Source organism: Eimeria acervulina, genomic scaffold (genome assembly GCF_000499425.1).
Source record: "Eimeria acervulina Houghton genomic scaffold, Eah_scaff2, whole genome shotgun sequence".
Lineage (NCBI taxonomy): Eukaryota > Apicomplexa > Conoidasida > Eucoccidiorida > Eimeriidae > Eimeria > Eimeria acervulina.
Genome location: NW_013550064.1, coordinates 110,173 through 133,018, shown reverse-complemented (window position 1 = coordinate 133,018; position 22,846 = coordinate 110,173). Strand labels below are relative to the sequence as shown.

The following is a 22,846-nucleotide window of genomic DNA, read 5'->3' as shown; positions in this document are numbered from 1 at the left end:
CTGTGATGCCCCACACCCTCTTAGATAATGCTGGATTTGTGATGAAGAACGTAGTGGAGGGAATATCTGCGGAAGGCGGATGGCGGCTCCCCCACGCCTGGCCTGACTGGAAAACCAGAAACGGGCAACGAGCCCTTCGGGGGGGCATTCATGACCTGCCTGAAGAGACGCGCTCATAAGGAAAGCCGTGGCGAGCGTCCGGAGCTTTCTCACTCATTCGCTTGTTTGGAGTGAGGCATAGCGGCAGAAGAATGTATTAGAGCGCATGTCCCCTGCCGGGTCCGCCGGGCGTATTTTATCGCAAGCTAGGCCACTACGCTGGGCTATGTTGCAAGACCCAACTACAATCCAAACCACAAGCCTAGAAGTAAAGTGAGTAACGCTTTCTTGGCAAGACCAGGCAGGTCCTACTGGCGAGTCGCTCTTGGACCCCTAATATACGCCAAAATGTATAGAAGTCTGGAAGACTGTAGTTCTCAGGGCACTTCACTTCGGTTTGCCACCCTAGATATGTTGCGGCTTTCCATTTGAATGACCACAAATCCATGCTTGCAGCAGGCCTAGGGCAGCATGCAGAACTTCGGTGGCACTATATTTGCCTCTATTGCAGTGATAATGGGAGTTTAATTCGAGACCGACGAGCTGGGAGTAGAGTCAAAAGTGCAGATGTTTCGCTTTTGGGTGGGAAAGAGCTGCGATTGGGTAAATGCAAGAGAAGATGCACCCAAAGTATATTGTTGCTGCATAGTTTGTACTGTTGTCTTGTCGCAGGGAGTGCAATTATCCGCAAGTAATTGGAAAGCCTTGCGATCTAACCTGGATTCCGTGGCCTGCCTTTATCGGCATTTTGTTCAATACACATCCTTCAGAGCGGAAAAAGAGCATCAATTCTTTTAGTATGGTAAATTACTAATGTGTGCAAGGAGGTATTGCGAGAGAGGCAATACTTGTTAGTAGCCGTCTCTGTTCCGCTTGGCAAAGGTGGCTAGGCAACTTCATGTGCTTGATGCAGCTGGCAAAGATAGTCAAGTACTGCTCAAGGCTTTGACAGTGTTCGGCTTTATCAACCCACAGTGCATGCTGGTGTAGCACGGTCATGTGGAAAATAGATTCTCTTGGCGACAACCTTGAAGCAAGACCGTTAAGACAGTGTGTCCGCAAGTCGCATAGCAGGAAGCGGATAGCCTCCCTCCCGAGAGAAAGAATAGTTTCGGGATGTGTTTTCAGCAGACCGCCTCTGTGCTGCACGCAACAATACCAATGCGGCCCGAACGAAACTGGAATTTCTCCGGAACAATCCAAACGAAAAAATACTGAGAGAATTGTGTAACTGGGCTGCTTCGTTTCGGCACACATTCAGCCAAGTCTTATGTATTCAATTTTTTGCAGTTGACAACTGTATTTAGTCAATAGCAGAACACTAACTTTTAATAGAATGCGTACCTTTTCGTCTTGGCTGGATAGAGGCTTGCTCTCCGCTTCATCTGCATGGGGGCTGGCATCTGCTGTCTTACAATTTGTGTCCACCTGAACAAAACACGGTGGTGGGCGCGTTGGGTTGGAATCAGTTTTGTCAATGCCTGCTGCTACACAAATAGGCAAAGCCTACTGATGCATGGAAACGTTACCACCGCTTTAAGGGGTGAGCGTACCCAGCTGGCTTCGCCACCTATTTGTTCCTCGGCTGCTCGAAGGCCACCCGCAAGACTGAAAAAGGTATCCCCGGTTGTGGAAAAATGGCGACTCTTTGGAACGTCTTTGCGATGTAGTGTCTCAACTACATATTTGTTCCACAGATCCTGTACACAGGCTTCTTTAGCTGTGTGGCTTTCAAAGCTGTCCACCTCCTCCGTGGCGCCTTCACCAACACCTGATAAATCATGCTGGCTAAGGGTTTTCTTTTTGAATTTTTCATTTGCGTCGTCGCCGACGCTGGCCTGTGAACAGAATTTTTCCATTTTTCTACGAGCGTTCACAGCTAATAGGCGAGCTCCCAGAAATCCAAAGTGGCGAATTGGGAAATACTCTGCTCGACGTTTTCCGGACTGCGCAGAAAGCAGTAGCACAGCATGCTTCGCCAACCCCTGCCACCGAAAGCACCACGTGAGCTCCGGTCAGCATGCTGTTCTGCCATTAGAATTTACCAGTTCGTCAACGGCATACATATAATAGTACGCACTACCTGGGCATCTGTAAATGTGCAGGCCCATCGCAGTTGCTTCTTGTCGAACCAGATACCAGGTACACGCGTAAGTCTGGAAGCGTGACGTATGAGCACTCGTGAAGGCTGAAATAAGTGCTCCACAACAGTGTGCTGCTTGCTTAGCTCGTACATTGCCCGTTTTGCAAGAGCAGGGCTCCATAACAAAATCAAAGGAACTGCTATTTAGTCCTGGGTCATCATTGGAGGTTTCTGGTCCTTACCGCCTTTGACAGACGCTTGTCCCTTTCTTCGTCATATCCACTGTCTGTCAGTGATTGGAGCACACTGAGCTGCCGGTCGGCTGATGAGTCTGGCATCGTTCCAATTGCTGCAGTGGAATAAATGGCAGCCAGTACCATGACATTTTCGACACTCTTTCGAGATGTACACAAACTATATCTTCTAAAGGCAATTGCGCCCAAGTGCTTTCAACAATGAACCCCTGCGTGCATTCCCTGTTTCTTGAAGGCTCACAGTTGGGCAATGCGAGTGCGCTGCGGGGTACAATTCTGTCGTGCTGTGTATTGGCTTGCTTTCCCAAGGGCAAATCGACAGCAGTATTGCTTTCTGGGAATGAGTCAGCAGCTGGGATGCACGATGAACTCTGTCCGAATGGAATGTCAGACCCTTTCTGAGGAACCACTGGGAGCGTCAGGCTTTCTGAGATGGTCTTTTCCTTATACCTGGATCCCCTCGGTATGTGGTTTGTCAGGCGCGTATGTATTGCCAGCAGTCTCGCACGATCAAAGCCGTATCGTGCTGAAGTAACGCGGAGGCACATCTGATGTTAGTAGCCTTGTAGTAGGAGTTTTCGGTTGTTTGCCTCAGTTTCAACAAAAGCAGGCTCAGCTTCAATGCTGCAAGGAATTTTGGTTACTGAGAAGGGTGGCTGAGGGTACTGAGGCTCTTTTTGGAGCTCACCTATGGGGAAGTACTTGGCCTTTCTGTGCCCCGATATGTCATACCACGTTGCCTTCCACCTGAGGGAGTGCTTGTCAAAATGGATACCTGGCGTGTGGTGGATCTGCTGAATGTGGTGCATCCGTAGGCGCTCGTATCTGACAGTTGTTCCTAAGAGAAGCTCCCTCTCTTGAAAGTTTCCGGTCAACACATTCTGATGGTATGGAAGCACATCCTTTCGGTCGTTCATAACCGGTTGGCTTGGCACCTGTGCCCTGTGACAGGGACTAACACCGTGGATAGAATTGCAAGGGGGTCGAAGCATTTTCATTGCTGCTGGAAGGTCAACAGCTGGGGCATCATCTTGAGAGGGCCCTTCCCCATTGAGCCCACCTAGCTCATTAAGTTCGTGCGACTGCCAACTAGGCCAGCCCGCTGTTCCACCCTGAAGATAGGCAAATACGTCGACGTGCCATATACTCAAGAACGAGGCAGGCATGATATTGTCGAGTAGTTTGAGGCCATGAATGCTAAGGACACCTGGCTACGAGCTGGTTAGGAGGAGAAGGAAACAAACGAAGGGAAAGCTGCACGCGATCTCACTGTTGCCTGGGCAACGCATCATTTTACGCACACAAGCTTTGTTGTTACGGCCAAGATCCACCAGCAAAATTAAATGAAAAGTGCACCGACTTGATTTCTATATTTGTTGCCGAGAGCAGATTTACCATGCTGTTGTGCGTGAACCCACTTGGTTTGGATGAGGTGCCAAGGGAAAGCGTGCTGCGGAATTATATGCCCCTCGGACCTGTCCGTAAGCGGCTGATGACGAGGTTTGAGGGCTGCAGTCGCTTGTTGCAGCTGTGCTCTCTGGGTTGCCAACCGTGGAAGCTGCTGATACGACTGAGACACTTGCCTCCGTACTATTGTTAACACCGCACAATTCCAGGGGGTTTCGACAGCAAAGTGGCTTTTCACCGTCCCTGGTTTGACCTGAATCATGTGGATGCTGAGGAGCAAACGGTGGAGCTGTCATGAGCACTCCCGCCACTTGTGGCATGGATTCCTGTGTGCTATCCATGCAGCAGACGTCTGAAGTCAAAAACCGGCCTTCCACTACTGACTGTGGTCCCATTTTCCCACCGGTAGCAGTGAAGTGAGCCGAAAGTTTAAGTTGGTCTATCTCAGACACTGAGGTGAACGGCCACTGTGAGTGAGGTGGCCGCAAACAAGGTAAACTATGCACCGTGGTGTCAGCAGTACGGCCAGGAGAGCTGGGAGCTGAAGCGTGAGCATCTGGCATTCGGCCAGTATTTTCCTCCTTGTCACTGCCAGCAGTGCAGGAAATTGGTTGCGATGGTGGTATCACTCTTTCAGGTCTACCGCTGGGAATTTGAACGCCTGTTCTAGTAGTTGTGGTGGCTGAAATTTCTGCAATTTTTCCATCCGACGATGCCTGGCTGTCCGGCGTCAGCATGAGACATGATGCAGCCAGGGGTATCTCTGAATAGCACGGTGAGAAAAGTCGAAACTTTTCTTGCCACGTGCGGCTGCACAGACTTGTGGCCCCTGCAATTTCTGGCTGTGGCTGAAGAGACAAAGCGACCGGAGCATCGGCTGTGAAAGAAACCAAAGACTTTTCCACGCGAGTTGCTGGACCGCCTGCCATTATTGACCTGGTGGACCCGTTCTCACTGCGCATTGCAGTGCTGGCTGGTCCGTCTGCTGCTTGTATTGAATTCGTCAGAAGTGGTGTTGACGGCTCCAGAGGTACAGTTTTAGTGGATTTAAAGCTCACAGCCATGTCGTATCCCTCACGCATCCCGAAAAGTTTAACTGGAAAGTACTTTGCTGCTCTTCGGCCATTGTGGGCCCAACCAACCGACCAACGGAGCTGCGAAGAAATATAATCGACAATGATACGGCAGTACGTACCGCCGTCCTGAAAACCTGCGGAAGTATTTAACGACGCGTATGCTGGTAAATCAGTAGCAGACATTTTTCAGGCAACTGTTGCCAACGGCTTTTGTACCCACGGGTTCAAAAGCGTGAATGCTTACCTGATGTTTGTCAAAGTATATTCCGGAAACTTTCGGGTATGTAGCTGCTCTTCGAATGAGCGCATCGACTACCCGCGACCTCTCCCTTTTATACTCTTCCTTCGGGGCACCGCCACGAAGCTTTTCTAGATGATCCAGCCACGCCCGTCCATCGTCAGCATCGTCTAGATACTCCATAGATGGCAGAGCACTCCCACTGCGAATTCCTATTCCTCCCTTTGCCAGTCTAGCACTAGCGGCAAATGTTTCAATGCTTTCACAGAGTGATGGCGACTTTGCAAGTGAATTGCAATCCACTTGTTCTCTAGATAGGTCCATAACATTCCACTGGCTATGCAATCCGCCAGGAATCGTCTTTTCACAGGAAGAGGTCCATGAAGGTGAGGCGGCTTGCGTGGTATTGGAGTTCCGCAGAGGCCAAAATAAAGAGCGTGCGCTGGCTTTCGTTGGACACTCCTCAATCTGCATCAATGCCATTCGTTTGGTTGCCACTTTGTGATACTTTGTGGGGGAAAATAACTCTTTCTCGATAGTGATGTCTTGAGAACTTTCAGTGGACATATTTTCGAGCCATCTGCTAGGGGCACAGTCTGTAGCTTCTCCAGCTGTGGAGACAGATGAGTCGCTGGTGCACTCTTCTGCAGAGGCCTCAGCTAGGGCGGGTAGCACAAGTTTCTGCCCTGGATACGAGCTGCTCTTCGCGTACGAAGAAGGCGGCAATATTGATGATTTGCAGTTGGAGTCATGTTCGGAGCCGTATTTTTGTGTCTGCCCTTCACAATATCTTGAAGGAACTGCTGGGTTCTGGAACCATGGGGCGGAAGCCGAAGATAAGATATTATCTGTTGAATGCTGGCTGGTCACCGGAGGTGATAGAATCGTACTGGCTGCTGGAGAGTGCTCAGGGCTGCTGAACGGGATAAGTGGCATGTCACAGGCAACAAAAGATGAGACTAGGCTTCTAGTTGGCTTAAGCGTATCCTCAGGAAGAGCGTATCTAGGAACACTCTGTGTTGCATCAGCCTCGACACTTGCGGACGTCGCTCCAAAACGAGACGAGGCCAAAAAACGGCAAAGCCCGCCTTTATATGCATCCCTGCAAGATGGACTATACGCCATGTTTTCACCTACTCTCTTCGGAACGTTCAAAGGGACTTGGGAAATGGCGGGCAATTAAAAAGGCGCAGGACACGTTGGTGCCTTAAGGATAGATTCACGCACACCCTTTGGGGAGAATGATATTCTTAATCCTACTGGCAGAAGTTCTGTATGCTGACTAACGCCGTTCCCATTGCTACGAGGGAAGCGATAATGATAAGACTGCACAGGGCCAGGCCACAGCCATGGGCCCATTCAGCCACCCTTGCCCAAGTGCCTCAGAAATCTCCCGACGCACGCACTACACCCAAAGGGATAAATGCGGATTGGGGAATAAGTTTGACAGCGAATACGTGCAGGCCTTAACAAAGGCTAGGGTTAACCAATGAGCTGGCTAGAGGGGCCCACATGGCCGTGGTTCCGTAAGATCTGTCAACAGAGCCGGGGCCTACTCAGGTCTTACCACGTTAAATGAGCTTGCAGTTTAGCCCAAAAAACGCATTAATTAAACATTCTATGTAATAAACATCAGTTAGAAGGAGAACCATTAAAAATGATGGGGATCCACCAAAGTTGTGCACAAACACAGCAGTCAGCAGCTATGCACTAAAGGAGAGCACAAAGAGGAGGCCAGCCCCACAGTGGAAAACAAACTGTGCTAGTAAGGCATATCCATTAAATATTTTATTCTTAACTTGAAAAATCTAATTAGGTCTACGATTGACAGGCTACCTCGTCGGCGTGGCGGGTCACCAATTTCCACGGATAACAGGAAGCTCAAAAGGAACGTTCGTGCCATAAATGTCCTTTTTAAAAAGGTTACAACACTTTTTCCTACGCGCAGGAGGGTAGCTGGCTATGATAGCTTATGTTCTTTTCAGTTGGCACAACATATTACCAGGAGAGCAAAAGTAAACTGCCCAAAACTGTAGTGGCCAATAAAGCCATCCCTGGTCGGGCGAGGACGGGAGTGGCAGCATTCGTTTTGTCCAGATAAGGCATGCCCAGATGCAGTCTACTTTTTTTACCTCGCTGACACGGAGAGCAGCTCCGCAAAACCCTTTAGTACTTTCGTCCTATTTAAAAACGCGAAGATCAGCTGGTGTGCAAGGGGCCCAACATCCCCAAGATCATACGTACCATCTGGCCGCACTACACTAGGTTTTCTTTGCACTTCTTAGAGTGGTTGCCCAACGTCGGAGGGGACAGCAACAGTCATGCTTTATACGCTACAGCAAGCATGCACCCATATTCAGTGTGAAAATAATGTGCAGGTAGAATACAGTGCTTAGAAAAGGGGCGCACAAACCTGAAGCGTATGTATACATTCCCGGATTATGTGAGCAAAGAATATCAAAATGACGCCCATTTGTGGAATTGTAGTGTAAATGACTGAGGCAAACTTGAGTGATTGGCGAGACTGGGAGGTAAATGATTGTTAATATAAGCGAAGCAAGCTGCTTCATGAGAATTGTTCGGTCCAGCTATGCAACTAGCAATAAATCCCAATTGAGAGATGCTCCCGAAAACATGCTCGCGCGGAGGGTTTCTGCCACTGTCGTTCAATAGAGAAGAGGCACAACTTGTGTGTGCACTAAAGTGGACGGGCATCAAGTGTTTGTTCATTTCTGCACCTGCTTTAGGAATCGCCACCTACGTAGGTAAACCACGAGAGGTCTTGTGGATTATGAGCGGAATAGAAGCTGCGGCCTTCCAGTCTGAAAAATAAGAACCTGCAATGCCCTGAGCAATGCGCTTCCCCCAGAGCTCCCGGTGGGTAGCATATGGGTTGTGCCGCTCCGTTATTACAACTCTCTTACTTGTGATAGACCGTTCCAGATCGCAAGATGACCTACTCTTGATGGCTAGGGACAGCAAAGCATTGCTGTAACCATCTTTCATTGGCTGTGCGGAATCTGGCTGTTGAAGAATGTCAGAAATGTGCCCGTTTAGGAAAAGGAACAACGGCTCAAGTTTGGCACGGGGCGAAACATGCCAGATTTTGCGAACGCAATAAATGGCTTCGCCATATACTAGGACGAAAACAGTGTCCAGGGCTCAGAGGTTTGCTTCGTGAGGGGCTATGCGTTAACTCGCACCTTGCGAGCTACTATAGGATCTGCGTCCTCTTGAATTTCTCGTAAAAGCTGCATCAAGGCAAAAGGCAAAATATGTTGTAATACTAGTAGACAAATTTATTTTTCTTTCGTTACTGTAATGAGGTCATTTGTGGAGAGGCAGTGATGGAAGAGTGACATCAATACCACACTGAAGGGTATTTAGACGTGGGATCAGGTTAACATTGCTCTAGAGGGGCAAGGCGATTTGAGCAACGTGCTGAGAAGCTGCTGATTCGATCTTCCAGGGGTGTTAGAGGTGCTGGTGTAGCAGGAACACGTATTTCTACTTGCGCGCAAGGTAGCTACTGAGGGCCATGTAAGTGCTTAACAAAGGTTTGCAGCGTTATTTCAAGCATCAAAAGGGGGGAATTGGATCTCCCTGGAGCTGCCTTGCCCTTTGCATATTTCAAGTATTTCAGCGTCCTCATCATTCCATCCCTGGATCCTTACGTTGCTGCCCCTGGATGCCTACAGACTAAAAAGGAGGTACGCTGCCTTTTCAAGAACTAATATTTGAATTATGTTGATTTTTTTGCAGCCCTCGGGGGTACTTATCTTGTGTCGAGGGTGTGCCAGCACACCCAGTAGCAGCGCAGGGGGTACAGGACGAGGCGGTAGCTCCGAAACCCACACCCACACCTGCTTAGCCCTGCATATATCACAGATTAGGCGCAAATGTGCCAAATCTAATAGGCGCAAAGGCGCCTTGCGGAGGAAAAGAAAGTGCCCTCATATAGACCTCTTCCGACCTGGATAAAGAATTCAGCCTTTTCTCCTATCGAGTAATGATGTCGGAAAAGGACCTGCTCCCTCACACACACACGGAAACAATTCATGAAAACTGGTTCCTTCTCTGCCGATTCTGTGGGGCCTGCCCCCCACTGTACGCCCAATGCACCGCATTGAATTCGTTCCCTGCGCAGCCCCAAGGATTGTGACCAGCTCCGTATCTTAAGGAGGTATGTGGAGGTAAGCAGATGAACTGCTGAACAATGGCAGCCCCTAATCGTGAACTAGAGTTTTTAACACGGTCCGGTTCCGGGGATGAGAAAGAAAGGGAGATCAAGGCAACGCGTCTGACCAGCGTTCATTTCCCCCAACAAAACCACTCTAAAGCAAAGCTTTGAGATGCCCCGGATCAGCAAACTGGAGCCACTTCTGCAAGGGTTTGCAGTCTGCAGATTATTTAGCTCCGCTGACGCGGTTTTTGAGCCATGAAGCAGGGCCCGAATCTGCGTTCCATACCTTCATCCGCAACGTAGGCTACACCTGTTTGCCTTCTGGGCTCATGAATGCACCTACGGAACTGCAGCGGCAGGCAATTGACGATTGTGTGGTAATAATCAATGGGGTCTGGAGACTTATCTCAATGAGCAGTGGGCTTGTATTAAGCCAAAATGCCCAGGAGCGCTTTCAGCGCCTGCGGCGTCATCTGCGACTGTTGCATGAGGAGCAGGAGTTCGCAGAAGCACCAAAGTATCCGTTCGTCATGAAAATGCTTGGCTTCTTATTCATATTCAGATGTTAAAAAATGTTTCGGCGAATCCATAGGCCACTCGGGGGTGCCCTTTTCCCCTGTACACTTCCGCGGACGCTAAGAAATCGACTGATCGCAGGGAATACTACCACTTTAACCGCCCTTGCTCGCAGCGCCGTCCACAGAAACGAACTATTCAATAATGATAAACAGCATCGTTAGATAGATGCCGCCTCTAGTCTCACCAGCTACACTACATCGTCTCCAGGAGCTGCGCTTTCTAAATTCGACGAATCCTCCTTCTTCCCCAGACAAGCTAGTGAGATAGCGATTGGGGGGTCGCTCTCGCATTAACCAGAGGACTCGACAAACTCAACAAATACTCTCCTGCTACGCCATGCCTGGTACATGTGTAACGACGTGCAGAGGCCCCAAATCATGTGAAGATTACGTTAGAATGGAATGACACCGATAACCAGTGGATTTTTGAGGATCGCTTCTGCGAAGAAATTCCTCAGGAGCACCTAAGGGCCATCCTAGACAGCGGAGGAGAGTACAGCCTGGACATGCACAGGGCAGCTAAAGTGAGACTGTATGTGTAGGCATTGGCTCTGGCACACCTACAAAGGAACTCCTACTCATCTCCATGTGATCTCCCGCGCTGTTTTTATTTTCTCTCTGGCGTATGATGTACGCCAATCCCACGTGCTGCTAGCCCGGCCCCGTAGCTAAGGAAGACGATGCTTTCACTTTTTTTGGACTATGGGGGCTGAGCGAAACCCTTGCTCGCACGTGCATTTATGTTGCGCTCAGAGTGCAGCGGTCCACTTCATACTTGTGACTAGGCTGGGATGCATGCAATAAAATGCAATTCTTAGCTGAGGAACAAGAAGCACATTGCCTTGGTTGACTAGTGCCAACTCCCCGGAACGGGCGGGCAGCGGAGTGAGATGCGAGCCAGCAGGAGCAAATACAGCAACGGCAAATGCCGGTCGCCTTGTTCATTTGTCATTCTTTTCTGCGCTTGAGGCTCCGGCTGTTCCCTTGATTTCCTCCTTTTCTTCTATGCACCCCTTTCTAGTTTGGCACCCAAGCCGACGACGGAGTACACTGCGCGGCGTGAGGCGGGGCATAATCTGCGTGAAATTGTTGCAAGCACTTCTACTTGCGCGCCATCACTAGAGCCCGCAATCTTATGTGAGGATCGTCGCTGCAATCGATCAACTGGCTTCAACCAACAAACCTATTGTACAGACCTTCTGAGCGCAGCGGCTACGGGTTGCGACGCATCTTGAGGCAACTAATGCTGCAAGGCCGATTCACATGAAAGCATAACCAACCACACTACTGCTTTCTGTTCCAATGCAGTAGACAATAGTTGTACTTCTGCTTCCGTGGTAGGTTGCCTACAAGGGCAAACCAAGCGTTCATGCACTATCGTTGGACACTACCCATGCGGTGAAGGCAAACTAAGTGAAACAGTTGTTTGCAGTGTTAGTGCACGAACAAAAGTGGGCTTCGGTGTGCTTCCATGTGGGGGCTGCCTTGCAGCAAGAGTTGCAGCAGACTGTCCTGCAACTCCTGGCGGGCCGCCTCCTTTCCTCACCAGCTCCAGCGCACAGGAGGCTTGGAGCACGGAAAAGGTATCAGATTCTTTTTGGGAACTCTCTCTAAAAAACCGTTTGGGTCTGATGCGGCTCATGACAATCCATGGCTACGGACGAGGAATCTTGCTATCTACTGCGCCGCATCATCGACGACCCTGCTTTCCTCCTAGTGTATAGGCCACACAATCAGCATGTAAACCATAATGTTCTTCCAATGTAGCAGGAAGCGTTCAGTCTCCAATTCGCTGCAGTGTGCGTTAACCCCGCAAGGGGTTTCACTGGAAGCCCAGCAGCACCACCACACACATAGCCATGAAGTGTGCAGCAGACCGCTAAACGCGGGCTTCAGAAGCATCCAAACCCGCTTTCTTTATGAGCGCCTTTCAGAAAATAAAATAAATTCCTATTTATACCCACTCAGCTCACGCATCCCTGTAGAAAAGCATGGCTTCCCGCCGCCAATGCTCGCAACTCACCATCTACGGTCTCATTCGCCAGGCGAGCCAAACATTTGCTCATCGGTCCAGGGACAAGAGTTTAAAAAACGGAGTAATCATGCCGAAAAGTATAAATAATTATCCACTTAAGTAATAGCCACTAAATCGGTGAAAGCTGTCATGGCCATCAAGCGAGCTGCAGCAGGCAGTACGGCGTGCTCAGCTGGCAGCAGCACACCAGCCCCTCTGGCCCGCCTAGCGGCGGTTCTGCAGGCACACCTTCCCCCATCAACTATCTGCATCTTTCGCAACGAAAGTGGCTTCATTTTACTACGGTTTTGCTCATCATCATTTGCACATCTGCGTTCCCCTGGGCACTAGTGCTGCAGGTAAGTAGAGAATTGCACTTCCTTGCACTCACGCACAGTTTGCATGGATGCTGGTCTGACACTTCCGCTTGGTGTGCGCTTCCCGTGGTTGGTGAGCAGTGGGTAATAAAACGAAGGATATTGCGTGGGTAGAATATTTTTAATATATTTGCTTTGGTTGTACTTTCGATATGTCAGTGCAGTGGAGGTTGAGTTGGTCATCATTCTTGACTCGCCATTCGGTATTGCTGTGTGCGCGCTTTGTGGAACCGCGCAGGTTTTTGTCTACGTGTGCTTGGGTGCTTTAGCCACAACTCTTCTTAAAATTTCCTTTTGAGCGAAAATGGCGGACGAGGAAGTCCAAGCTCTCGTCGTGGACAACGGATCCGGAAATGTGAAGGCCGGAGTTGCAGGTGATGATGCGCCTCGCGCAGTGTTCCCTTCAATAGTTGGCCGCCCCAAGAACCCTGGTATTATGGTTGGTATGGAGGAGAAGGACTGCTATGTGGGTGATGAGGCTCAAAGCAAGAGAGGCATTCTGTCTCTGAAGTACCCCATCGAGCACGGCATTGTTACCAACTGGGATGATATGGAGAAGATATGGCACCACACTTTCTACAATGAGCTGCGTGTCGCACCTGAGGAGCACCCTGTTCTCCTTACTGAGGCACCTCTCAATCCGAAGGCGAATCGTGAGCGCATGACTCAGATCATGTTCGAGACTTTCAACGTTCCCGCTATGTATGTCGCCATCCAGGCCGTGCTCTCTCTGTACTCCTCGGGTCGAACAACAGGTATCGTTCTTGATTCTGGCGACGGTGTATCGCATACTGTCCCTATTTATGAGGGTTATGCGCTGCCGCATGCGATGATGCGGTTGGACCTTGCCGGTCGTGACTTGACGGAGTACATGATGACTATCCTTCATGAGCGTGGGTATGGTTTCACCACCACAGCAGAGAAGGAAATTGTGCGCGACATCAAGGAAAAGTTGTGCTATATTGCGCTCGACTTCGACGAGGAGATGAAGGTGCGTTGTGCAGAGCAGCTGGCAGCTGATGACGGCATTCGACCACTGCCCTCGTGCACTTTTGAAGTGGCGGTTTATTTTGTATTTGGCTGGTTGTGCGTTGGTGTCCTTTGCAGAATGCCGAGGACTCGAGTGACATCGAGAAGTCATACGAGCTGCCTGATGGCAACATTATTACGGTCGGTAATGAGCGCTTCCGCTGCCCCGAGGCTCTGTTCCAGCCTTCCTTTTTGGGCAAGGAGGCCTCTGGTGTTCACCGCACCACCTTCGACTCCATCATGAAGTGCGACGTGGACATCAGGAAAGATTTATATGGCAACGTTGTGCTGTCCGGCGGTACCACCATGTACGAAGGGATTGGCGAACGTCTGACAAAGGAGCTTACCTCCTTGGCCCCTTCCACGATGAAGATCAAGGTGGTCGCACCGCCCGAACGTAAGTACTCCGTCTGGATTGGAGGGTCCATCCTTTCTTCCCTTTCCACCTTCCAGCAGATGTGGATCACGAAGGAGGAGTACGACGAATCTGGGCCGAGCATTGTACACCGCAAGTGCTTCTAGACGCAGTAACATATCGGGTGATAGCTTGCGTAGCTTCTTCACGGCCAACCCATTCCACATTGCCACAACATGAACGCATTCTTGTGTGCTGCCTGGCGTTGGGCCCCCCCAACTGGGCTCGACAGAGCGCGACATACTGAGTAGTAGCTTACAGAAGGAAAGTCCGGGGTTGAGACTTTTGTAGGCAGGCGCTAAGAGCGCCTGTACCCATGAAGACCTCGCGAGATGGGGTTCTGGCTACAAGCTTAGCTGTCCGCATGGTGGGAAGATGGGGGTGGCAATAGCTGTGGCAGCCCCTCTATTGGCAGCCTTGCAGGCTGGTTCGTGCATTGTTGCGCTTCACGAAACGCAGCGAGGGGCTAGGGAGACGCTCCGTGCATTTACGGCAACGTTGGGGCCCTCAAAGCTCAGTCTGCTGGCTTCCCGTGTTCCTTCCAACTCTACTTGAGAGCATGCGCATCGCAGTTGTTGAAACTACATAGACTTAGGAGGCGCTGTGTGCAAGGCTTAGGGAGCAGTGCACCTGTAGCAGACTAGGAATGTATCACAACGTGCGGGGGAACGAGAGTAGGAAGCGTGCGCAGATATTTGCTCTGAGGCCAGAGTATTATGCGGGTTAGCTTCTAGGCAGCACAGTGGCACTGTTGGCAGATAGTTGTGCGTCGCTGTACAGACGACTATGTATTGGCGACCGGTCTCAGGACTGGTGCTTTTCGATGCACTAAGCAGTAGAATAAGGCTGGGGAGGGTGCGTCGGTGGCCTAGGTACCTGTATAGAAGAGTCATCCAGCATCACCATGGATCAGTGCGGGATTCAACTGCATATATACCAGTATCGCCTCTACAGACGACGAAGTGGGGGGTGGGGGCTGCAATGCCGCTTTAGTAATCGCACGCCGAGTTTTTACCTCCCTTTCACGTAGCAGAATAGTCGAAGAACTGCATATTAGGGGCAGAAGGGGTTCCGGTGGATTTGGAGGTGGGGGGTTTCGTTTGAGTGATGCTAAGGATGCCTATCATTACTGTTTGGAGGTGGGGGGTTTCGTTGGAAGGGTGCTAAGGATGTGGGGTACTTGAATTCTAGGGAGGGATGAATCGCAGCAAGCGCACTTTTAAAGTACTAAAGCTTGTAGTGCAAATCAAAAATGTCTTTTGACAGTTGGAATTGGGCCAGCTCAGCTAGCCAGATGGGGGGAGTTATTAAATTCGAGCGCGCGCTGGTGCGCTCATATTGGTATTTTCAACAAAATGCTCTCTTCAGATTCATGCCATACTTGTTGAGTTCCCCAGGTGTCAACTTGGAGAACACATCTTTAATATATAGAGTATCAGGACGTTCCCATGGGTTCCATGCAAAGCAGCTGTCCAGTGTGGAGCGTACAACTGGATGAAACCAAGCTGGAACGGTCGGCTTCCGGCGGTTGTACAAAAGCGCGTGTATGACTCCTGAGCATGCGCATCAGTCAGCTTTTGCAGCAGTTTCTACCCAAACTTCCCTGTGGCATGTGCAACTGTTCATTTGGATTGCGACGGAAAAAACGTACCTTCGTTGGAGTGGATGTCCTCAAACGGAATCGGACCCCCAAGTATTTCAATAAGGCAGCACGCCAGTCCCCAAAGATCGAGTTTCTCATCCACGTAATTTCCTTCCACGAAGCATTCAGGAGCCATGTAACGGGGTGACCCTCCGTTGTCTTCCAGCTTGAGCTTCCCGTGTTGCTCTAATGACCTTGTCTTGCCGAAGTCGCATAGCCGAATATTGTACTGCACAAATAGATTGAGCACCACAGATGTTTTCCACCGAGAGGGAAGATAATTTAGTCCACGAGGCGAGCACGGTTGCTAACCTGTGAGGGACTAAGTGGCCACGTCAAAGGAAAAACCCTTAAAATGGCAGCTCAATGAGGTACGAGTGGCCAATCCATATTCGCTAGCAGTCAACATACGGAGATGCAGGAGATATGTCTCAAAAGTAATTCATACTTACCTCGCTGTCAACAACAAGATTAGCTGTCTTAAGATCTCTGTGGACTAGGCGTTTCTCCGTATGTAGGAAGTGAACCGCCTCTATAAGCTGCCTGCACATTCTGAGTCGAATATCCGCAGGAATGTTTGCTTTGTTCTCATACAAAATGTCGAAAATATTCCCCCCATCTAGATACTCTGTCACTAACCCCACAAAGTTCTGATCAATACAGACACCGTAATAACGGACAATAAAAGGGTGTTGAATCATGCGGTAGGAGTTTATTTCCCTCGCAACTGATCTCATGGCTTCCAACGTCATTTTGCCGTGGGCTTGTTTTACAGCCACAACTTCACCCTTCCAGACGGCCTTGTATACTGTGCCAAAGCTGCCTTGGCTGATGCACGATTTCAAAGTGAAATCAACGCTGCGAATCATCTCATTCTCCGGAAGATTGAACACAAAGTAGCGGTAGCCCATGGACTCAACGACGCGAGCGGACGTTTGCTCTGGATGGCGACCCTTGGCTACCCAGGAATACGGAGTACATGATACCAGCCCCTTCATATTCCCGTTTCCAGAAACGGGAATCATGTGTGTATACGTTCCTTCCACTGCAACTTGGTTCAGCGCGTGACGGGGAAGGTCAGGAGGTGGGCTTTTTGCGTCGTCCCGACGTCGATAGGTGATTCGGCAAACACGACGACTTGAGGACCTTGACTGCCGTGGCTGGGTTCCTGACCTCTGCAACATCTGGCGTCTGGACAAGTGATGCTGTTCAGCAGGCTTTGGCCACGCGCTCACAACACGCATCCCAGCAGTAGTAACAGCATGCGAAGATATCTTACCTGGCGCTGGTGAGGCAGCAAGCCGGGCGGCGGCTTCAGTCCGGAAAACTTTCTCCCTTGGCACATGAGTCTCAATCTCTGAGTCAGATGCGGGAGGGGACGGTTCCGCTGTGACTTGAGATGCCGAAGTTTCTCTATCACTCATCGATGCTCGGATTTCCTCACTTTTCTGGTATCTGTTGTACAGACTGCGAAGGTCCACTGCTCCCATGAACTGCATCGCTGGGTCTCGCATGCTACGCACGTCGTCAGATATGCTGGGGTCGGATGAGGCTTCCAAACTGGCAGCTCCTTCGACATCCCGATTCTTGACCTTCTTCAATATCTTGTCCTTAGCCGCAACTATGTGATCAAGTTGCATTCTGTCGAAAAAGGAGCTGAATAACACCGGTGGCTCAACGCGTCGGACCGGAGGACCAGCAACCTTATCAGGCCCCGTTGCTTCTGGAACCACTGATATGCCGCTGAGATTATAATTCTGAGAAATGATTGGTCTTTCTGGTAGGGACGTCTGCTTGAGAATATGGGCACGACAAGCCCTCCTAACGTCTTTGGGGGGAACGTATGAAACAACGCTTGATCGGGAGGTGTACCCATCGTACGCACAGGGAGTTTCTCCAGTTCGAGAAGAGACACTCCCCTGGCTCCTCCACATTCGTGTAGCTCTCTCCTGAAGGATGTATGCTTGTGGTAGGACGTCTGAGTTCGCGTGTTGCGGCGGGCAGTGAGGCGGCGGCTCTTGCTTAAACCCGTACCACGGGAAGCCACATGGCATTGAATTACTGGCTCTGAGCTGCACACTGCCGTCAGCACCTGTCTGTAGGCCTCCTGAGGCTGCCTTGCTCTGATCAGGTTTCGGAAAGTCTGCAGGCGAATAGGTGCGCCCCCAGACTGGCGAATCTATGCACCGATTCTGCGTGGCAACCATCGTCGGCCTGATCATCATTGTTGAGACCACTGCAATGAAGTAAAAGGGAATGAGTCAAAACGTTCTCTGCGGTCGATGGTGAAACATGAAGAGGGGAAGAAGATTCACTGTTGCAGGTGCTGTTGCTGCCGCTGCCGAGAGAATAAACGTCGAATACAAGGCGAACGAGGGGCTTGCAGCCTGAGTTATGGGGTTTTCACTGGCCTGTGTAAATACCAACTGAGTTACTACTGGTAGAAGGTGAAAAAACCGAAATTTTCCGGTGGAGCCGTGCCAGAAGAGCACCGTGACGATCTGCCCTCTTCGGTGCGAGGAAATGCGGCAAACGCAGTGACGCCTGAGATCCAGGTGGGCCGCATCTGTTGTTTCTGGCTGAAAGTCTTTTAAGCTAATCGCCAAGAATTCAAAACGCCACCATTGTACATAGGTCGTTGTGCATGGCGAGCAGATGTTCCATCAGCTGTCTTCATGTGACCGCTGCCGAGCGGGAATCACAGGTCGCCACGAGCTCGAAGAAAGCTCTGCTATTCTACCAACTCAGCCAATGTATGGCACAAAATACCTTATAGTTGATGAAATATTTAGTACATTTCCGATAACGGATGGAAATTCTCATTGCACATCTGCAGAGACACGAGCTCTCCGAGCTAGCGACCACTCGCCACAATCGAGACTCCGGTTCGCTGCATGACCACACAGCGGCACCACACAGAGGTCCAATCACAAAAATTAGCATAAAATCACAAATATTAGGGGCGGATTCATGCAACACAGTAGATTTCTGTAGGGCCCAGCCACCCGGGTGTAGGTGCCCTGGGATCCGTAGACTGTGCCGCACGCTGTTGGTGAAATTTCCAACCAAATAGGAACAGGCTGCTTGCTCAAATTGTAAAGGCGTTCTCCCAAAAAAGGGCATCCTCATCAAAGCTGTAATAAGTATCGGCCTGGACACTTGGCTGCTCCCGTTCGAGCTTCTTTGAGCCCTCGGATTCGCTGGACAGAGCAGGCACAATCTATCAGGCCATATTAGATGCAACGATATTGTGAAATTATGTAGAGTCTGCTTAATCCGAGCAAAACCATTCTACGCCTGCAGGGATAGGATGAAAAAGTGACATCCTAACGCACTCATTGCACGTTCAGGCAGCTACAACTTCTCCAACTTCGCACTGGATTGCAAACTGAAACATTTATGTTATCCGCCGACAAGAGGTTTCACAGGTAGAAACCAAGTTGCTATGCCTGCTTTTCTGTAGGGAGTGCCGCATCTGCCGCTGTTTGACAGCTGCTGTACCATAATGCACCGTTCCCCTTCCTCGCGCCCCCAGAAGAAAAGAAAAACCCTATTTTGATGCGACCTTAGGGGATGCAGAATGTTCTACTATGCGATGTACCAAAACTTGCTCGAAGACAGCTGATTAAGCAACAGCACAGATAGATGCTTAGCCATCATTTTGCTGCTTGCAAAATCCTCTCAAGACCTCAGCCGAGCATAGGAGATACACTTGCAGACTATAGAACATTCGGTACTCAAGATGAAAATACGTGCACAACCGTCGTCATTGAGAACGCCTCAAGCTAGCACTGCGATCGCCTCTCTTAGACCCCTGAGGGCTGGTCCGGTCCATCCAGGAGCCCGGCAATTCAGCATTTAGCCAATCTCTTGCCCATACAATACTTGGCGAAGCAAAAACTACGGGAGCAGGCAAGAGTCCAGAACGATACTTATTACAACTTTGATGAGGATACCTTTCTATGGAAGACCAGCCCTCAGGGGCTTAAGAGAGGCGACTGAAATGCTAGCTTGAGGCGTTCTCAATGACGGCGGTTGTGCACGTATTTTCAACTTTGGCAAATGTTCTATAGTCTGCATGTGTACCTAAGCAGCATTTGTTAAATAGAGCTGATATGTTGTGAGGCGAACATGTAGCCACAAGGGGAGTGCTTTACCTTCGATGCAACTCTCTTCGCCACCATGTTTTCTTTGCCTCCTGCGAACACGCGTGAGTAGGAGGAATGGCTCCATGGGTCTCTTTGTCAAAGCCCTCGTCATCGATTGATTACATAAAATAATTTCCTGTGCTATATGAGAGTGCTTGCAGCACACACAACCATCCGACGCTAGCTTTAGGGCGTTTTGAATGGTACAGTACCAATGTCTCTGCTACAACACTTTTAGGGTTCCTATGCAGGGACTCAATGGGGGGGCTCATTGGGATATGAAGAGCCGAAAGGCTTGCTTGTGAGATAGGCGCAAGGAAAAGAGCAAACCTCTCCTACCCTGCATCCACAGTGATCTGCCCGAGGAAGGCGCCCTCTCGTCATCTTCCGCCAACCTCTTGCAGCGAAGCTGGAAACTGGACAGACCCTCGGAAAAATCATTGTTCCATTAAAGAGCTGCAGTTCCAGACAAGAAACAATTCGAGGTAGGTGATGAATGTGTAGCGGCTGCCTCCCACTTCATGTACGGTATCCATTCGCCTTGCATGATTTTGATGTTCTGAATGTAGCCCGGTCCGTCCAGTAAAACACTTCAGATAGGTTCCTCTCTAGTTCATACTGATATTCCAAAAATGAGCTTGCAATTGTTCCGTAGCGATTCCCCCATTTCAGAGGGCAATGCCAAATGCTAGTAGTATGTAGTTGGCGGCAGTCCACTGGGTAATGCAGGGAGACTGTCCCCATGGTGGGCAGAGTTCCACTTGCATGAGCTGTTATGCATTCTTGTTGACTAATCTGGCAATATAAAGTTAGGTTTTGATGGCGACTTTCAGTATTTTAAGGACCAGCGTACAGCGACCGAGGGCCCCACGACTTTCAACAACAGGAGCGCTGCTGCACGCGGCTCTCCTTCTTCCCTGGGCTGCTGTACTAGAAGCCTTCCACGCCTTTTTGAAATGGGTTTACTTCATGTTTTCTCTAATTTTCGAAGCACACAGGCTGTGAAATGCTTTGAGCAGACGAAAGGCGCTTCTCCGTTCGCCCCGACTGCCGTTCACGACACCTCGCCGTGTTGTTTTTCATCCTTTTACCTGAATGGCACAAAAACACTCATATTTCAGCACTAAAAATTGTTTTGAGGGTGTGTGGCGCTCTGGCGGACAGTATTGCACCCACAAAGCAGACTACAGCAGGCTAGTGGGCACGACTGAGCTCCCACATCATCGTGTCCCTGCTTTCTCGTTTTTTTTGCGTCCTTATGATAAATAGAGGAGTTCGGAGTATCTCAAGGGAGACGTATGGAGATTATTGGGATCCCTTCTTAAAATATTATCCGGCTGGTAGCGAAGGGGTCGGGAGCTAGTGCTCTGCAAGCTCAAACTGAATTGAAGCCGAACCTAGGCCCCACGGCGTGGAAAGCGGTATTTTCTTCCCTTGCTGAAGTTGCAGTGCACCCGACGGATGGCACCTTGTTCTTGCTGCATGTTCTGTGGTCTTACTTCGGAAGCTGGCCGGCAATGCTCGGTTTGATAGTAGATTGCACACGCACTACGACACAAGAAATATCCACTAATGCTCTCAAAGTTTTAAAGGTTGACATTTCAGCCTGATTTCCCCTGACTTCTCCCAGGGACGAGGCTTCCCATTTAGCACCACAGGCTCTAGCTGAGTTGTTCGCATAAATGGACCCATTAACGATAGTCAGATGGCTGGGAGTGTGTGCGGTGAGGCAATTTTCCCTTCAAAATCCACTGAAACGTACAGAAGAGGTCCAACTAAGGCGTCTTAGTACTGCCAACGAAGTGCCTGCACCGCGCAAAATCCCTGGTACATTTTTGCTTGTCTTTCAGGAGCCGCCCATAGAGGAGGCGCAACCTGCTTGGTGGGTGGAACTGCAGAGGTCCGAGGCAGTGCAAAACAAGGAGAAGGCTCGCAACGCCACTCAGCAGGCCGCGTTGCCTTCTGCAGTGTCATCAAATCTTGCCTCAGAAGGCGCAAGGAGGAAAGTGCGTTTCGCTTCTGAACCGACTGCGGACCCACATGGCTTCTATGAGACCGATGCAGAATTTGTCATTTCTCCATCTCACCCCGATACACAGACTTCGCTGACGCGTGACTCTGAACACAGCGAATTGGCGTCCTGGGACCTCAGCGATCTGGAAGATGCATCAGCCATACGCCGCATGCTTATCCCCACAGCTGACACGCCTCGCTCTTCAGCTGGCAGCTTCACTGCCACCAGCGTGGACTTGTACCACGGCAGTCATCCTTCGAGTGCCGAACCCGTGTTTCATGAATTCTGTGGCAGTTCTATGAACAGCGCGAGCTCAGATTTTACCTCATCAGCTAGACAGACTGGTGGTTGAGGACTGCACGAGTTGGCGAGTTTTTTAAATGCGTGTATCTTTATCCAACATGCCTAAAAGATAAAGTTATCCAGCATTATTCCTACCACGTGCAATTCCACAGAGGCCCAGGTGACAAGTGTGCACCACCTCCTGTCACCGGTGCGAAAGGGGTATGCCAACAGTTAACTCGACACTTCATTTAGGGCAGCATGAGGGCATCATTGACCACGCTTTTGTAGAGACTGGAGAGGAAAGGATGATAAAGTGCTGCGTTACAGTTACCTTCGAAAGGCCGTGTGTAGTCGATTTAATAGAGTTCGAGCCAGGGAGGACACGGATGCGGTGCCTTCCAACGTCTGAACTACTGCACCACAGCTGTTCTTCACCGCGAATGATGCATCGATTAATTAACAGCTCTGCCACGTTCTGCACATGGTGCAAGATGTGCTAATTCCTTACAACGGGGCGAACATTGAATCGCTCGCTGAGGTACACCCCGGGCTTGGCACCTTAGACAAACCCACCGGCAGTACTTCATGCCCTGTTGCACATTACCTTCATGGGGGAATTAAGGGAAGGCTAAACCCTCGCATGCAAGGAGTAGGCCATGCCTGGGTATGCTTCGCCGGGTTCATCAGCTTCGGCGCCAACGGAGAGCTCACGTCTGTTCTAGAGTCCCCCTCTATCGGAACTATGCCGCTGTCTTCAGTTCAGTGCCGACGGTACTGGCATGCAGGCACACTGGCTGGAGAAGCGTAGTCAGTGAGGTGAAGTATGTGCAGCTTTGGCGAATTGCATTGGCATTGGCAAACAAGCGTACTGACTCGAGAAACGTAGTCAGCGTGTTGAACTCATTGCAAAAGCTACGGTTCTTATCCCCTCGACGCCTGAATTCATGCGTTTGTAATCCCTGTTGAGAGTTGAGAACGCTGAAGAGTGTTCAATGCACGTTGTT

General features: G+C 50.2%; 4 protein-coding genes across 4 annotated transcripts; 2 read left to right on the top strand and 2 right to left on the bottom strand.

Annotated features, from left to right (window-relative positions):
* Positions 1–213: 213 nt before the first annotated feature.
* On the bottom strand, positions 214–6,093 carry EAH_00000660 (hypothetical protein, conserved; the record flags this gene model as incomplete). The annotated part of the gene is made up of 7 exons (XM_013396710.1): positions 214–432; positions 1,444–1,527; positions 1,653–2,045; positions 2,425–2,531; positions 3,125–3,548; positions 3,912–4,997; positions 5,164–6,093. 7 exons carry the CDS (start codon positions 6,091–6,093, stop codon positions 214–216), a joined length of 3,243 nt encoding a protein of 1,080 aa, XP_013252164.1.
* A 6,520-nt stretch (positions 6,094–12,613) lies between these two features.
* EAH_00000650 (actin, putative) lies at positions 12,614–13,860 on the top strand (the record flags this gene model as incomplete). The annotated part of the gene is made up of 2 exons (XM_013396709.1): positions 12,614–13,300; positions 13,417–13,860. The coding sequence occupies 2 exons, from the start codon at positions 12,614–12,616 to the stop codon at positions 13,858–13,860; spliced, it is 1,131 nt and encodes a 376-aa protein (XP_013252163.1).
* A 1,240-nt stretch (positions 13,861–15,100) lies between these two features.
* EAH_00000640 (Tyrosine kinase-like (TKL) protein, putative) lies at positions 15,101–17,617 on the bottom strand (the record flags this gene model as incomplete). The annotated part of the gene is made up of 3 exons (XM_013396708.1): positions 15,101–15,306; positions 15,405–15,624; positions 15,848–17,617. 3 exons carry the CDS (start codon positions 17,615–17,617, stop codon positions 15,101–15,103), a joined length of 2,196 nt encoding a protein of 731 aa, XP_013252162.1.
* Positions 17,618–21,225: 3,608 nt separating this feature from the next.
* Positions 21,226–21,909, top strand: EAH_00000630 (hypothetical protein, conserved; the record flags this gene model as incomplete). The annotated part of the gene is made up of 2 exons (XM_013396707.1): positions 21,226–21,267; positions 21,394–21,909. The coding sequence occupies 2 exons, from the start codon at positions 21,226–21,228 to the stop codon at positions 21,907–21,909; spliced, it is 558 nt and encodes a 185-aa protein (XP_013252161.1).
* Between the last annotated feature and the right edge of the window lie 937 nt (positions 21,910–22,846).